The 16,449-nt window shown below is 38.1% G+C and overlaps 1 protein-coding gene across 3 annotated transcripts in view; it reads left to right on the top strand.

Moving 5' to 3' along the window:
* The first annotated feature begins 11,980 nt into the window (after nt 1-11,980).
* Nucleotides 11,981-16,449, top strand: part of LOC131928943 (nuclear receptor subfamily 2 group E member 1) — a 48,412-nt gene continuing 43,943 nt past the window's right edge. For all 3 annotated transcript variants that reach the window (XM_059285118.1, XM_059285119.1, XM_059285117.1), the window contains exon 1: nt 11,981-12,385. In XM_059285118.1, the coding sequence (XP_059141101.1) occupies nt 12,334-12,385 (52 nt within the window). In that variant the 5' untranslated portion in view covers nt 11,981-12,333. The remainder of the gene's footprint in view (nt 12,386-16,449) is intronic.

Here is a 16,449-nt window from a genome sequence, read left to right as displayed (position 1 = left end):
TATAAATAAAGTTAAATTCTGGATGTTTATTGTGGGCTAATCGTGGATTCCAAAATCTAAAGTGCTCATTGTTTAAATTTATGATTTAAAAAAATAATATTGAAGGTGTTATAAAACAATTTACATTTTTATAATTATAATTGTCAGCATGTCCATCAAAGACATTTTTTTTCTAAAAATGTATCTTTCACAAAAATTCTAATTATTTACATTTAGTACTTTAGCATTCCTTACGTCCGTGATAAATTAGGAAAACACAATTACTTGCCTTTATAAAAAAAAAACATATCTGGGGAAAAAATGTAGGCCTACCTTTTAATTTTATTGCTTTGTTTTGGTGTTGGGAATAAAAATAATTACATAATTAGTGGGGAAAAAATAATAACATAATTAGCGTGGATTGATCAAGGTATTTTATTTATTTCATATACTGTACGTACTGTTTACTAATTATTTTTTTTAATCAAAGACAGTTGACGTAAAAAAAAGACATCTTTATTTGGGAAGGGAAATGCCTGCAGGTTATTATTTTGTCTTTTTTTTTCGCGTACTTCTTTCCGTTTGTGGATAAGCTTGGGGTAATGTAATTGTTCACTAAATTCAAACAGGCATGTCCACCGGCGCCCCGGCAGGATTCAATTTGGTGCTCCGGGACTTCCCGTGTTTGCCTATGACGCCTACGTTCATTTAAGTGAGTGAAAAATACTATGAGTAGGTTGGGGTACTATAGTCGTTTACCAAGCTGAAACAGGCAATTCCGCAGGCTCCCCAGCATGGTGTGATTTGGCTAGATTGAGTACTTTGTGTTTGTTTGGGTTGTGTTTGCGTTATGTTTTGGTTGGTTGTGGTTAGGGTGGGCAATGCCGGGTATATGCTGATTATTAATCACACATGTTATAGGCCTTTACAGATAGGTTTTTCACAGAGGCCATTGCAGGGCCGGGACGGCTAGTGTATATATATATATATATATATATATATATATATATATATATATATATATATATATATATATATATATATATATATACATGAGCTGTAGTGTTAATTAAAGATAGGCAAACGTTCAAACCGCTTCCATGACTTATTTACCTTTTCCCCACGTTTTCTTTAACTTGCTTTCGCGTCTGTTTGTTTGTTTGGTTCTCCAATCAAATCTTGCGATCGAAATTTCGGGCAAAAATTTCAATGCAAAAAAAAAAAAAAAAACAACATAATACTAGACACCATTACACTTACAAAGCTTTCATGTTTCATATTCTTTTGACCGGCCCGAGGATTGGAAGTATTACGGACAGAGATTTTCAAAACAGACTAATACAATCACACACATGACATGTTGTAATTTTTAAAATTAAAAACAACCAAGACATTTTTTTTTTCAAAACCCGATCTGGACAGAAATTAGTAACCTATATTGGAATTTTGTGTTTCTATCTATCTATCTATCTATCTATCTATCTATCTATCCATATATATATATATATAATATATTATATAAAGCTGAAATATATCTACAAATTTGATATAAATTTTTTATCAACCTAGCCGTAACGGTACTCAAGTTAACGTGTTTACAGACATACACAAAGACATACACACATACAGACAGGATTGCAAAGCCCAGTTTTTTTCGACTCGATTACGCGTAGAACGCCAAAATTTTCATAAATCTGCATTTATAATTTTCGCCTGAGTAGAATAAGTCCCCTTTTACTCCGTATGATAAAATACTGAATTGTAAAACGATGAAAACGATCAAAATTTCATGTGAGTTTTGTGCTCGATTAAGGGACGGAGTGGTCTAGCGGTAGAGAGCTGGACTGCTAAGTCTCGAGTTCGAATCCGGGTTCAAGTCAATAGACCGTCCCTAAGTCTACGTTAGGGAAAGTAAAGGCGGCTGAGCATAGTGCTGACCACATTATCTCTTCATATGCCGAGGTCACAGAAACAAGTGAACTCTACTTCACTTGCCCTATAGATCGTAAGGTTTGAAAAGGGAACTTTTGTGCACGATTACAATACTCTACGACAAAAGCGCGTCATCACGTTCAATGGGCGCGCGATGGTTTTTAGTCGGGTCAGCAGTCTAGTTCTTTACCACTAGACTACGCCATCCCATAATATTTTACCGAAACTTTAGCTATAAACTTGACAATGGTTTTTAGTCATATAACTATTGTAAATAAAACATGTAAAGTACCGAAAAAAATAATAAAAAAAAACGTTTTAATAACAAGCTTTTATGTAATAATGCACTAAAAAGTAGAAAATAAATTATACACTACTATTTAAATAACTATAAAGAAAAGCGTGGGTCTCTTCCTGATTTTTAGACACTACTATTTAAATTACTAAAAAGAAAAGCGTGGGTCACTTTAGTATCTATTGGATACCTTTACTAATATTTAGGAAGACCGAAGAGACCCACGCTTTTCTTTATAGTAATTTAAATAGTAGTGTCTAATATTTAGGAAAAGACCCACGCTTTTCTTTATAGTTATTCAAATAGTAGTGTATAATTTATTTTCTACTTTTTAGTGCATTATTACATAAAAGCTTGTTATTAAAACGTTTTTTTTTAAAATTAATTTTCTTTTAAAGGAATCTAATAAGGGTTTATTTGCAAGCTGACTGCAAAGTGTAAATACATCTGCACTCGTGCACTGATCATTAATATATGCACATTGCTACAACTGTAGTAACGATCTCCCTCCCCCCTCCCATTCCACGTGAGTATTGGAGGCATTGACATAACATCTAACTCATCTAGTTAAAGTTGAAATTATTCATACACGATATAGAGTTAAAGAACACACTAACACGCCAAATAGTCGATTTTTTTGGAAATGTAAAGTATTTCAAGCTACACATCATGTACTATTTAGTTTAAAAGCATCGCTAAAACCCAAACCATCCATGAACTTGGCGGGATTTTCTACTTGAAACTATACCCATATATTGTTGACTCTGGCGACGAAGTGTACGATCACGTGACCTTTTACATTTAACAGAAAAAAATATTTGGCTATTCTAAAAATATTATAAAATATGTTGTATTTATTTTTTAAAGTACCCTCTGTCAGAGAAGATACAAATATTTTAAATAAGCAACCAGAATTTTATTTTTCATAAAAAACGTTTGAACAAGTTTTTATGTAATAACTAGTAATAACTAGCCGTCCCGGCCAGGCCCTGCACTGGCCTCTGTGAAAAACCTATCGGACTATGACTTGTGTGTTTATTTAGCACCATATACCCATCATTGCCCGGGTTTAGGAATTAACTCAAACCACAACCAACAAAAAAAAAAAAAACCGCAAACATAACGCTAACACAAACGCAAACAGAAACACAAATCAACCACAAACGCAAAGGAATACGTTGAATGGTCATAAAAAGGCCAGAGGATTGAATGGGAGAGGGATCAAAGTCCGTTGCTCGACTGCCGTTGAAAAATTATCTCGATGATAATTTGCAATAAATTAGATATATTGCGTAATATCAACAACCATAAAAATTACGCAGATTTGGAGAACTTAAAATTTACTTTTTATTGGTATCAAACTTATTACTATAGTAATACCACCCCCGAATGAAATGGAATTTATATAGAAAATATAATTATGATACCAGTGTCCGATCCCCCGAAAAATTTGGTCCACCCCCCATCCCTCCGAACATGTCAAGTGCCTCCCCCCACCCCCGGAGTAAAAAGTCTGAAAGAAACACGGATTAAAATATTGAGAAAGAAATCACACAACGTATCATCACGACATCCACAAGTCGACTACTTGATACACGATATAAAAAAAATAATACTGTATAGGTCGAGTTGACACGATTCGTGACGCCAAGGGTTCAGCAGTATAGAGAAATCACAATACCGATTCATGGTATCGCGCTCTGGCGCACTTTATTACTATGTCGCTCTGTCGTATTTAACTGTCATCATATATATGAGTCGGGTGTTAGTCTGGACCTCCGCCGAAGAGACTGAGTTGCCGAACTCCTGGGGTTCGATCCTACCAAGGATAAGAACCACTGCCCTAATACTCGGGGGTTGGATCCTACCAAGGATAAGAACCACTGCCCTAATACTCGGGGCTTCGATCCTACCAAGGATAAGAACCACTGCCCTAATAGTCGGGGGTTCGATCCTACTAAGGATAAGAACCACTGCCCTAATACTCGGCCCTATGTGAAAAACATGTCATCGCGATGTGTTTCACGGCTAGGAAAGTATCACTACTGACGTGTCACCAATGACGTCATTATGACGGACGTGTCACTAATGACGTAATTGTGACGGACGTGTCACTAATGACGTAATTGTGACGGACGTGTCACTAATGACGTGTCACTAATGACGTGTCACTGTGACGGACGTGTCACATTTAAAAAACGTTTAGACTTGTCTAGAGCTAAATGTTAGACCGACGCACGCTTACTGTAAAAATCAGCCGACTTGAGCGACCGCTGGCCAAGATTTGCCCGAGTGTCTCTCAATTAAAAGAGACCCGCTTTTTCAAGGGTGTCTTGTATAAGGCGGAGCCAGTCAGCCAAGGGTTAAAGCGGCTCGTTACTCTATCTCTACACGGCGGCTCCGTGTCCTGAAATCCTCAGGCTGACCGAGATCTGGCATCGCGAGTGTTTGCGGGCTGGCTAGCGGCGCGTGCGGAGGTTAATTGGAGCGCTAACGAGAGTGTGGGCCCTAATGCTCGGCTATCTAACTTTATGGACTGCTCTCAACAAGTCTCTGGCCCAACTCTCTAAGCCTAACCCCACACCAAGTCCATCAACTCGGGTTCTGGCACGCTGCTCCGATCTGACGAATGCCACATTTGATTATCTCTTTAGAAATCTGTGTCCTTTTATACCGGTATGCGTATAGGGGAAAGTGGGTAATTCGTATCCCCTTAGAAAATGAAAAAAAAACAAACCAAAAACTATTAAAAATCAAATCAGAAATTTTTTTTTTCTATTTCAAGGCGTAAATATTGAAAAGGAGCGCACAGTAATTATTAACACAAAATTAACAAAACTGTACTAATTAATTGCCCTCACGTGCGGCCAAATAGTACCACTGGTGAGTCCAGTCGGTACTTAAGGGTATTAAGAATTTCCTCTGTGCTATAAATAGGCATATGTAATCAAACAATGTCTAATTTTTTATTTACAAATGTAGACATTAATTAAATCATATCTTCTTTTAAGAACCTCAGCGCACTTAAAGCAGTACCAGTGCTTTCTTTTGCTCTCTTTAGAACTGAATGTTTTGTGGTTGCTTTGTTTTATCATGTAGACTTAAAATTATTCTGTTATATTAAGGTTTTATGGCTGAGGTTTTATAATTGTGTTCTGATGTTTCTTATTTCCTTGTTTGTTTGTTTGTTTAATAAATGAATTGGATATTGTAAAGTTTGTCGCTACGAAAATTATTTTTGGTACGATGTATATCTTTTTAGTAGTGCAACTCTGGCAAAGATGGTTGTATTGCAGTGTTGATATTTTTCCAGATTGTGATTTACTTTATTGTTCAGTTTGGTCCAAGTTTCTTGGTCGTTTTTGTTGACTCGCTGGTATAGGTATCCCATAAATTCTGAATTTGTTTGTTATTGTGATGTCCATTTAACTATTCCCATTACTTTTGATTTTTCTGCTTTCATTTTACCATTGCTTTTTCTTTTTGTATTAAGAACGTAGTGTCGTCTACGTATACAGTAATTTTCTTGCCTGCCGTGTTTGGAATGTTGTCCTGTCGAATGTTTTTTTGTAGGGGTTCTAGGATAATGATAGACAACCTTGTTTGACTGATTTCTAGATGTGAAGTACGCTTGTGTGTTTATTAATACATGACTGTGTGCATTGTTGTATATTATTTTTATCCGTGTTTTAAATTTGAGTCCTATTGTTTTCATTAACCATGTATGATCTACTCTGTGAAAAGCTTTCTGTTGATCGATACTAAGCATTGCTAGTTGCCTGTGTGATGTAGTGCGTGTAGTTTTGTATGTTTCTACCTGGTATGCTGTACTGCTGATCGGGGTGTATTAATTAAATTATGAAAGATTCGAGTTTCTTAACTAATGTTTATGTCCGTATTTTATACGAGTTTTTAAGATACCGAGAGACATTCGTCAGGTTTTCGAAAACCAACTTTAGCCATTCATGAGATCGCCGAGCCTTGAATGAGTGGTCAGGACAAAAAGTGTCGTTAGGGTTAGGACAAAACTCGCCCCTGCTCTGTAATTGGTGAGTCGTGGCGGGCGTGAATGGCTTGTGGCGGGCGTGAATGGCTTGTGGAGGGCCGTCTCCTGGTGAGCTGGTGGAGAGTGGGGGCTTGAGTGGAGGACTTAGTCAAGAGTTCTCTTTTCGATAGCTCGTCTTCAATTAACGGGGCGTGCTGCGGTTTTAAGACAATTTATTTGAACCATTTAAGAAGTTTTACTTTTCATTTTTTTGTATATTGAGTCCCTTATTTGTAGTCGTAGCTCCCACCTCCCCTCCCCAATCCACCTTACTGTGTGTACGTGTTATGCTATAGAATAAAAGAAATCTCCCATTTCTAGATAGCTTAAATGTTATTTTGTGTTATGGAATGATGGCTACACATTAAGTTATTTAATATTTAGATCTAGAATCTAGCCCTAAATCTAATTATTTTGTAAACGAAATTAGATCTAGATTTAGAGTGACTTGTTCTGCTAGGTAGACATAGAATCTAGAATCTACTTCTTTAATTAAAATTAATTACAAAATTAATTATATTTAATTACAAAATTTAGACCTATATTCGATTCAAAATACACCAAAAATAAATTTTAACAAATAGGCTTAATAATAAAAAAATGTCATTGTCTCTAGGATCTAGAATCTAGCTCTAGATTCTAATCATTTTATTTAGCAAACGAAATTTTCTTAAATTGCAATAGATTGTATGACTGGACTTAGAATCTGCAACTTAATTTTAAATTTTAAAAGTAGTTGATACTTTTGTTGTAGAAGGCTTTAGTAAATTACTTAGGCCTACCTACTAGGTGTCTAATTACAGTAATATGTAGATCTATCTGATACTGGACTGAGTTGAGTTAAATTTAGAAGCAGATCAGTGGTACTGATTTCCCCTTTGTTTCCCTGCTGAGCCCTGAGGGTAATAAGTTACATAAGAGATGCTATCTCTGGTTGGCTGAGATTTTATTAGGGGTTTTGTAGGGGTTAAGTGGTCTCACGTTTGTTACTGTAGTGTAGATCTACCAGATCTATTGCTACTAAATTTTGTCCTTAACTAGAGTATCTAGAGTTTATCCTAACTAGATCTAGATTTTAATTATCTATAATCTGCATTTTATGTCAACACGAATATAAGGATCTTCAATTCCTAAAAGTTTTTTTAACGTATTGTTTCTGTTCTGTGGGCCCGAGGCTTTTAACATTTAATGAACACATTGCGAGGCACGTCCAGCAACAGCTGATTGTTTACTGGCGGTGTTCACCACCTTGGCGGCGGACGTAGGTATCACGTGATTTAGGTCACGTGTTTGCAAGGACTCTATAGATAGAAATGGAATGAAAGGGTCAAAGTTGAACATCCGCCCCAGGCGCCGGAATGGATAGGTACGCCTCTGGGGAGACAATCATTACATCCTGAAAAAAACAACCTACACCTGCAATGACAGACCAACATTAAAATATGGTACTTCAGCTTGGGGGTCATCCATAAATGACGTCACGCTTTTTTTCGACGATTCCCCCCCCCCCCCCCCCAATTTCCCCTCCGTCACACGTCGTCACAAAAAGCCAGACCCCCCCTAAAATGACGTCACACCTCAGCTTACAACCCCCCCCCCTCAAAATTGCTGTTGAATTTTTCTTAAAACATCGAGATATTTTTCCAAAATCCTGTCAGAACTCTGTCAGCATAGAGTATTTTGATCAATTCCTATTATAGTTTATTAAAACCATTTTCTAAAACGTGAAATAACGGCTAAAATTCGTTTTCTAACATACAAAAAAGTGACGTCACACCATCTGAACCCCCCCCCTCAACATCATCACGGAACCCCTCCCTCCTGCGAGTGAGACTTCATTTATGGACGAGCCCTTGGGGCTAAGCAGCCTAAACAATTAATGTTAGCAAAATCGACAAAGTACAGAGCATTGGGCTGATAATTATGATAGAAGCAACGCCGCACTTAGGGGAATAGGTAGTGTTTAGCGTGTATTTTGTTTGCGAGTATTCTAAAAACAAGTAATTAAAAAAAGTCTAGTGACAATTTTAGCGCAATTTCCTTATGTTAACTAAAAATAGCTCTGTCGTAGCGTAAATCAAGAGCAGGGTTAGTAAAACCATTGGTTAGTTATTAAAACGTTTTTTATTAATTTTTTTTCAGTATTTTACATGTTTTATCTACAATAGAGTAACATGACTAAAAACCATTGCGCGCCTAGCTACCGATCGTGATGTCGCAGCCATTGAACGTGATGGCACAGCTATTGAACGTGATGACGCGTGTGGTGTGGTTGCATAAAATGCCTACTAATTCGGTCCTAATTTAAATTAATTCAAAAATTTTTTTGTGACCAAACGAAAGGATATTTTTGAAAACTTTCTACGGCAATATTGTTCTAAATTATGGCAGGAATCGATTGGTACATGTTTCAAGTCGCTAAGTGGTCTGGTTGCCGAGATATGGGCAAAAAACTGAATTTTTTTGAGGTTTTTTGGCTTTTCTGGGAAATCCATGAAAGAAACCCGGAATTTTTATGGCCTATGTTCATCCTCGTAACTTGCTTAACATAATTGTTTTTGTAACTAGTCATCGATATTGCTTCGTTGAGGAGGAGATACGACTTAAAGCTGCGGACACACATCCATACATTCATCCATCCATCCATCCATCCAGAAATGACGGGTTAATAAACGCAATTCTCCAGAATGGAAATTGCGCTAAAAAAATTATATGTCACATTATGTGTTTTATAAAATGACTGCGCGGTTGGTTCAAAACTGCTGCGCAAACACGCAGCTTAAATGTAACAGAGAAAAAGAGCCATGAAAACCACAGCTATAAAAGAAATTCAAGGAAACAGCTCAGTTATAACTCACCCTAACCCTCCCCCCTGTTGTTTACGCCACTGAAACAGCTGCTCTCAATGTTAGAACGAAGAGCAACACAAAATTTTACAAATCCACAAAACTGGAACCATCGAAAAATTCGTAATAGGTCGTCCAAAGTAGTGGAAAAGTGCGTATTAATGTCGTTTCTTTTTAGCGCAATTTCCATTCTGGAGAATTGCGTTTATTAACTCGTCTTTTCTGGGAATGGATGGATGGATGTGTGTTCGCAGCTTTAAGTCGTATCTCCTCCTCAACGAAGCAATATCGAGGACTAGTTCCAAAAGCAAATTTGTTAAGCAAGTTCTGATGATGATAGTGGGTTAAACAATTCCCGGAATTCCTTCCTGGATTTCACGGAAAAGCAAAAAAACCTCAAAAAAATGCAGTTTTTGGCACATATCTCGGCAACCAGACCACTTAGCGACTTGAAACATTTACCAATCGATTCCTGTCATAATTTAGAACAATATTGCCGAAGAAAGTTTTCAAAAATATCCGTTCGTTCAGTCACAAATTTTAAAATTACATAAACACCTACAAACCGATCGTTCTCCTAGCTTGAACGCACGCCAGCATTATACGTCAGAGCTATTTTTAGATAACATAAGGAAATTGCGCTTAAATTGTCACTAGACTTTTTAATTAACTTGTTTTTTCAATGAGCAAATTAAACTACTTCTATTATGGGTACACGAATAAAATTAGGACGTGACAAGGTCACACATGGCGGTGCTTAGCTGTACACTCATGCACTTTTTGCATTAGTGGCGGGGCTTATATGGACAAGACCTGAAACCAATAAAACCTGCAAGAGCCATAGAACTGTTTAATGACATGCAGCGTCAAAACGGCCAATGACAAAACGGCCCCGTCAAAACGACCCCGACAAATCGGCCCCGACATAAGAGCCCCGTCATATTGACCCCGTCAAAATGGCCAGCGAGGACCCCGTCATAAAGGCTCTCGATAAATAGGCTCCCGTCATTTAGGCTCCCGACAAATAGGCTCCCATTATACAGGCTCCCGACAAAAGGGCTCCAGTCAATAAGGCTCCTGACAAATAGGCTCCCGTCATTTTGGATCCCGACATATAGGCTCCCGTCATTTAGTTTTTTCCACAAAACGGCCCCAGTCATTACGACTCCCGACAAATAGGCTAGCGTCGTTTTGGCTCACGACAAAAAGGCTCCTGTCAATTTGGCTCTAGACAAAAGGACCACTGACAATACCGTTTCTGTAGAGACTAAGTCTCCCGGCAAAGCGGTCTCATTGAATATGACACCTGCCAGTGGGACCCCTTCATCAATATTCTTTAGAGTTAGCTTATCCAACACTCTTAAGTAATACAACGTATGCATCTCTTGTTCGGCAAGCCTTATTTTATATTAGTTTATCTATTATAAAATATAGTAGGCCTATATTTTAATTTAAGGGTCATCTATCTATGACATCCATAATTGAGTCGATAGGCTGTTCCAACTCAGTGTGTGGGGAGAAGGGTCCACGCTATACCTTCCTACCTCCAATATGCTTGTAGGTTATCAAAACAAAATGTCATTATCCTGTAAACATCATGTATATCGTACATTTTCACTTCTGTGCTCGCATTTATGCAACAGATCTTTTCTGTTGTAAATTAAACATTATCAAAACTTTAGAATTGGTAGATTTTAGCAGTTAAGGGCTAGATTTGTTTATGAATTGATGTTGGTTCATGAAAAACAATTTCATTCAGGCATTGAAAAGAGGTTATAGTAGTAGTGGAGGTAGGACAAAATGGTTACTTTTATGCCAATAGTGGTCATGCCATTCATTTGTCTGGAGCCAATATGTCGGGAGTCATTTTGTCGGTAGCCAATATGTCGGGAGCCCATTTGTCGGGAGCAATATGTCGGTAGCCCATTTGTCGGTAGCCAATATGTCATGAGCCCATTTGTCGGGAGCCCATTTGTTGTGAGCCTTATGTCGGGAGCCAATATGTCGGGAGCCTCTTTGTCGGGAGCCAGTATGTCCTGAGCCTATTTGTCGGGAGCATATATGTCTAGAGTCCATTTGTCGGGAGCCTATATGTCGCGAGTCAATATAACGGGAGACCATTTGACGGGAGCCAATAAGTCGGGGCCCTTTTGACGGGGCTATTTTGACTGGTTCGTTTTGTCGAGGGTCGATTTGACGGGGTCATATTAACGGGGCAGTTTTGACAGGGCACCGTTTATTGACCTATTTACCAGCCCTATATGGACAAGACCTGAATAAAACCGTGAAAAAAAACCCAGTTCAACGTCAAGCTGATCGCAGTGGCGGAGACCAGGAGATGCGGCGGGTGAGGGGCGAGTGAGGGGGGTTGTGTGTGTGTGTGTGTGTGGGGGGGGGGGGTTGTAGGCTGGTTCGTCAAGTAGTGGCTATACTTTGTTTGGTAGTCAATTAGTTCAACTGACCGGTCAAAATGGACTGGATTAATGATAAAACCGTTCATTCAACCATTGGCTTACAGTTCACCATATATTGATCACATCGACAGAAGACGTCAGCTCAGCAGACCAATCACCAACCGCTCTCGGTCAACGAACCAATCAGCAGCAAACGACATCGGCTCCACGAGCTCTGTTTGATCTGGACACGTGCTGCAGCCCATTGAAGAATGTGACGTCACTGGATGGGCGGGGCTTGGTCAAGCCGGGTATTTGTGGGTGGCGAGTTGTTGTCCTGAAAGTCCTCTTGTTAAACGGGTAGGATGAAGAAAAGGGTGGGAGGGGGGTGGTGGGGGAATGGGGTGGTGGGGGAATGGGGTGGTGGGAGTCATGATCCCATGACTGATGCCGCCAGAGATTTAAACCGCTGTTCGATCAAGCACTGGAACACAGAGTCTCTCGTCTCTGGGACTATGGCGGTGTTCCGATGTTCTTGGTCGTCTGGCGTTGTTTTAAGGGATGTCGTTGTTAAAGTTGTTCATTAGGTTTGTTTAGTAATGAGTTTATAGCTGAGCTCGGAGCTCAATATTAACCCTAACCCTTATACGCTTTATGACTTCCAATTTTAGAAAAGAAAGTCAGCTTTAAGAGAGTTAATAATAGAAAGGCAGTTAACTTACAGAGAATTATTGTTTTGTTTATTTGCTCTACACGAAGATCAGTAAACATAGATATAAATAACTATCAAAATTAACATATCAATGTCGTAAGATTTGACAAGAAACGAACTTGAGATTATAAATGCATCGAAGTGGAAAAACTATGAGTATCTCCTTACCATCAAAAAGCGAAGGTAAGTTTTATATTAGGCGTAACAGGGATTAGAACATCGTATCTTTTGTATGCTTCATAAAAGCAGTGTCTGGGCGTCTAGCTCTGTGTTTCTTTCAGAGTTTTTTCTCCGGGGGAGGGGTGGGGGTAGACTAAAATTTCAGGGGCGGACACTGTTAAAACTATATATTTTCTATATAAATTTCATTTCGTTGGGGTGGAGGTGGGGGGGGGGGCAGTTGACTTTCTTCACGGGGGGGGGGGGGGGGGGGGTGCTGAGCCACCCCGAAGAGATGCCTGGAAGAAACTCTGGTCTAGCCAGGATTCTATTTCTTGGAACAAAAATTTTTTTTTTACGTGAAGTGGTTAGAACTTTGCTCGCAAGTTTCGACAACTGAAATAAAACAAAAAAAAAAAACCTTTATAGCGTACCACTTTTAATTGCACTGACAATAAGAAATAAAACTATTCTGCTTTCTTTCATCGAAGTTTTTTTCGGTAAAATATATAAGTAATCTCATGACCAACCAAAGCTTTTATTAAAGAAAACAAATTCGTTTTATTATCTTTCTTTCATTGCATTTAAAAGTTTGTTATTCGAAACTTGTTTTTAATTTTTGTTTTATTTTCTACTTTTAGTAATTCAAAACCACCTTACTGGTCTAAAAATATTTGCTTTAAAACACTATCAGTAGCTTGTGAAGGACGATTATCACTCCCCCCCCCCCCCCCAAGTGAAAGCAGATTTACAAGATGTGCCAAATTCCCACAAACAAACGGACGTTGTTATCAAAGTATAAAGTTAAATAATTTTTTTTTATAAAACAAGGATAAAACCTTTATAATGATTCACTTTTAAAAATGCATTAAAAACAAAATAAACATAATTGTTTTTTAATATAATTGTACATTAAAAGAATATGAAAACGTTTTGATAAAAAGCTTTTATGTAGGGACTAAAAAGGGGAAGTCATTTAACCCATTTCATTGCAAAGTAGGCCTATATCCAGTGTGAGAAAAGAAAAAAAAATCATTCTAGTTTTAAAAGTGTTTGTAACTCATTTAATGGCCGCCGAAAACAGCGGATAGTGCAACTTCAAAGCTTGCATGCCTATCAGGAATATGTGGTAACAACATAGCAATATGCATGCCTATCAGGAATATGTGGTAACACCATAGCAATATGCATGCCTATCAGGAATATGTGGTGACAACATAGCAATATGCATGTCTATCACTCAGGAATATGTGGTAGCAACATAGCAATATGCATGCTATCAGGAATATGTGGTGACAACATAGCAATATGCATGCTATCAGGAATATGTGGTGACAACATAGCAATATGCATGCCTATCAGGAATATGTGGTGACAACATAGCAATATGCATGCCTATCAGGAATATGTGGTGACAACATAGCAATATGCATGCCTATCAGGAATATGTGGTAACAACATAGCAATATGCATGCCTATCAGGAATATGTGGTAACAACATAGCATATCTGGATTACACTTATGAAATGATTCAAACTTTAGGACAACATTCAAATGTTTAAGAAATTGTTTTTTTCCCTGTGTTCGTTATATCACTTTGTATTTATATTATTAATTTTAAATAAACTTTTTTAAATAGGTAAGTCAATACTTAGTATCTCTTATTTAAATAAAAATTGTTGGATAGCGAAGACGAATGGTAGAGCGTTCGGCTTCTAGTCCGTAGATCTAGAGTTGAGTCCCTACAGTCGCTCGGTCAACCAGCTCTGATGGGGACCAGACTCACGATGGGGGGGGGGGGGGGGGGGGGGCGGCTGGGCATAGTACTCAACACAATCCATTCATATATCGAGCTCAAGAAACATATGAACTCTACTTCTTCTGCCCTATAGATCTTTAGGTCTAAAAGAGAAGCTTTACTTTATTTTTATTGAAATAAAATTAAAAGAAGCAATTAATGTTTTTTTTTAAAATTTGATTGCTACAAAAATAAAATGTTAAATAAGTATCGCAACCATAAAGTCGAGCAGCCTTTATTAGAATATTTTAAAGCGTTTTCCCACTAAAAACTGGCGTACTTCATATTCAAGATTTCTGCTTACATTTCTCAGAGTGGGTCTATTTTTCCAGCTTAGCGTTGTGTTATGGAGCAATAGCGCTCAAAACTGAGCTGGTTGTTCTAAGCGGAGACCTCAAAAGTTGGCCACAAAATCTGGTGCCACAAAATCTGGTGCCGCAAGAGAGGCTCCAAAGGGGTTGAAAAAAATTGAAAGCTTTTTAAAGCTGCATTTTTGAAGTATAAACAATCACATTTTTTGCGGACTAAAATTTGAAGGATTTACACTGGGTAAAGAGTTGATAAACTTTACCCCTTCTTCTTCGTTCTTAATTTTTAGTGTTGGAGGGGATCGAGCCTTATCTGCCAGAGGGTTTGAACTCGAGACTTTTTCGAATTTATCAACCATTAGCTTTAGCCGACTCGACCACGCCTCCATCACAATTAATGATACGTGTCAACTGGTTATGCGCCATTGAGGCCATTGACTCCAATTTCAGCCTGCTTTTCTTTTTGGATTTGCTTCCATAGCCTTTGTCCAACCAAGAACAAACTACAAGGCAGCAGTTGATTAATTTTGGAGTTGTCTCTCCTAGAAGAGTGGCTGTCCCCAGCTAACGAGCCTCATCTGCCCGAGTTTACCCCTTATAAAATAAACCAATTGTTGTAAAGCGTATTGTACGATTGTGTAAAATTAAAAAAAAAAGTTAATAATGTTAAAATCCGCTCTACCAAAATTGTCCAAGACGGTTAGGGGAAAGGGGGGGGGGGATGCTTTTTTGCCAATGAAAATCGCAAGGATTTGTACTGGATCGGTGAGTAGATAATTCTTTGAACACTTCTAAAAGAAACTATTTGTATTAAAGCGTATTGTGTAGCAGTAAAATAAGAAAGAGTTGGTGAAAGGGGGGTTATTTTTCCCCACGGTAAATGGGAAGGATTTACACCGAAGCGGTGAGTAGATCAAACGTTCAACACTTAGAATAGACACCAATTGTGTTCACGCGTAAGACACGATATCAATAGCCAGTTTTGTTAAGAAATAACACAACTAGTTTTTGTACGATTCTAAGAATTCTTTCAACTTCAACGTGAGAGATCAGATATTTTTACTCGCTTACATTACATCTTGCCTGTATCACTACATTAAAGAGAACTAAATATCAAGGATTATTGTATGGCTATCCGATCAGTAAAATATAGGGCCTACGGTCGGAGCGGGTGGGTGGAAGGCGATACTCGTTGCCGGAATTTTAAGAGAGAATAAAATAGTATATTGTACTAAATAGATCATTTTTTTTATTGCTTGTTTCATAACAAGTCCCAATACTGCAATTTTTGTATAGTTAAGGCTACTAAAACTACTAAACAAGGTAAAAGTGGTACAACACGACGACTGCTACTTCTATTTTACCACCGAACCCCACCAGTTTCCTATGCGCATACAGCATACCCTTTTATCGTCCGCACTGATAACATCAGATCGTGAATCATATTTGTCGGGTGTCTTGACATCATTCGAAGCTCCGAGACTGACAACGAACCTCTTGGGTTTGATCGAACCCAGGTTAAAAACCACTCCTCCAGACTCTTGATTTTCTTATTATTCGTAAACTCACTTGATTTTTATGAGCCTAATGATCCAGCCTCACCCATCTCTATTTTAAACAATTTCCTTCATGACTTTTTTGGTCTTCCCTCTTCATCTTTCCCCGTGGACTTTACACCAGCACCTGTTTAGTGATGGTATATACTGTCTTTCTTATATTGTGCCACAACCTTTTCATTCTCCACTATCTGTAACCTAGCTCCGAGCCATACAGTAAAAGAGACTTCACATTCTTGGGGAAATCTAAGACTTCGAGCAGTTGTGTCCGTTGGATTCCAGTTTGTTTCCTCTAGCTTGTTTCATTATACAATCAACCAGTAAACGAAATACCCATATCGTATTCCAATGGTAAAATAAATGTTTCTTATACTTTGCTATTGTATGTCACTTGCATGACCTTATTCTAACAAACTTACAATCCAA

Source organism: Physella acuta, unplaced genomic scaffold (genome assembly GCF_028476545.2).
Source record: "Physella acuta isolate Inbredline_101_S28 unplaced genomic scaffold, ASM2847654v3 ptg001574l, whole genome shotgun sequence".
Classification (NCBI taxonomy): Eukaryota; Metazoa; Mollusca; class Gastropoda; family Physidae; genus Physella; species Physella acuta.
Note: the sequence above shows the minus strand (reverse complement) of the source record. Positions and strands in the feature narration are given on the sequence as shown.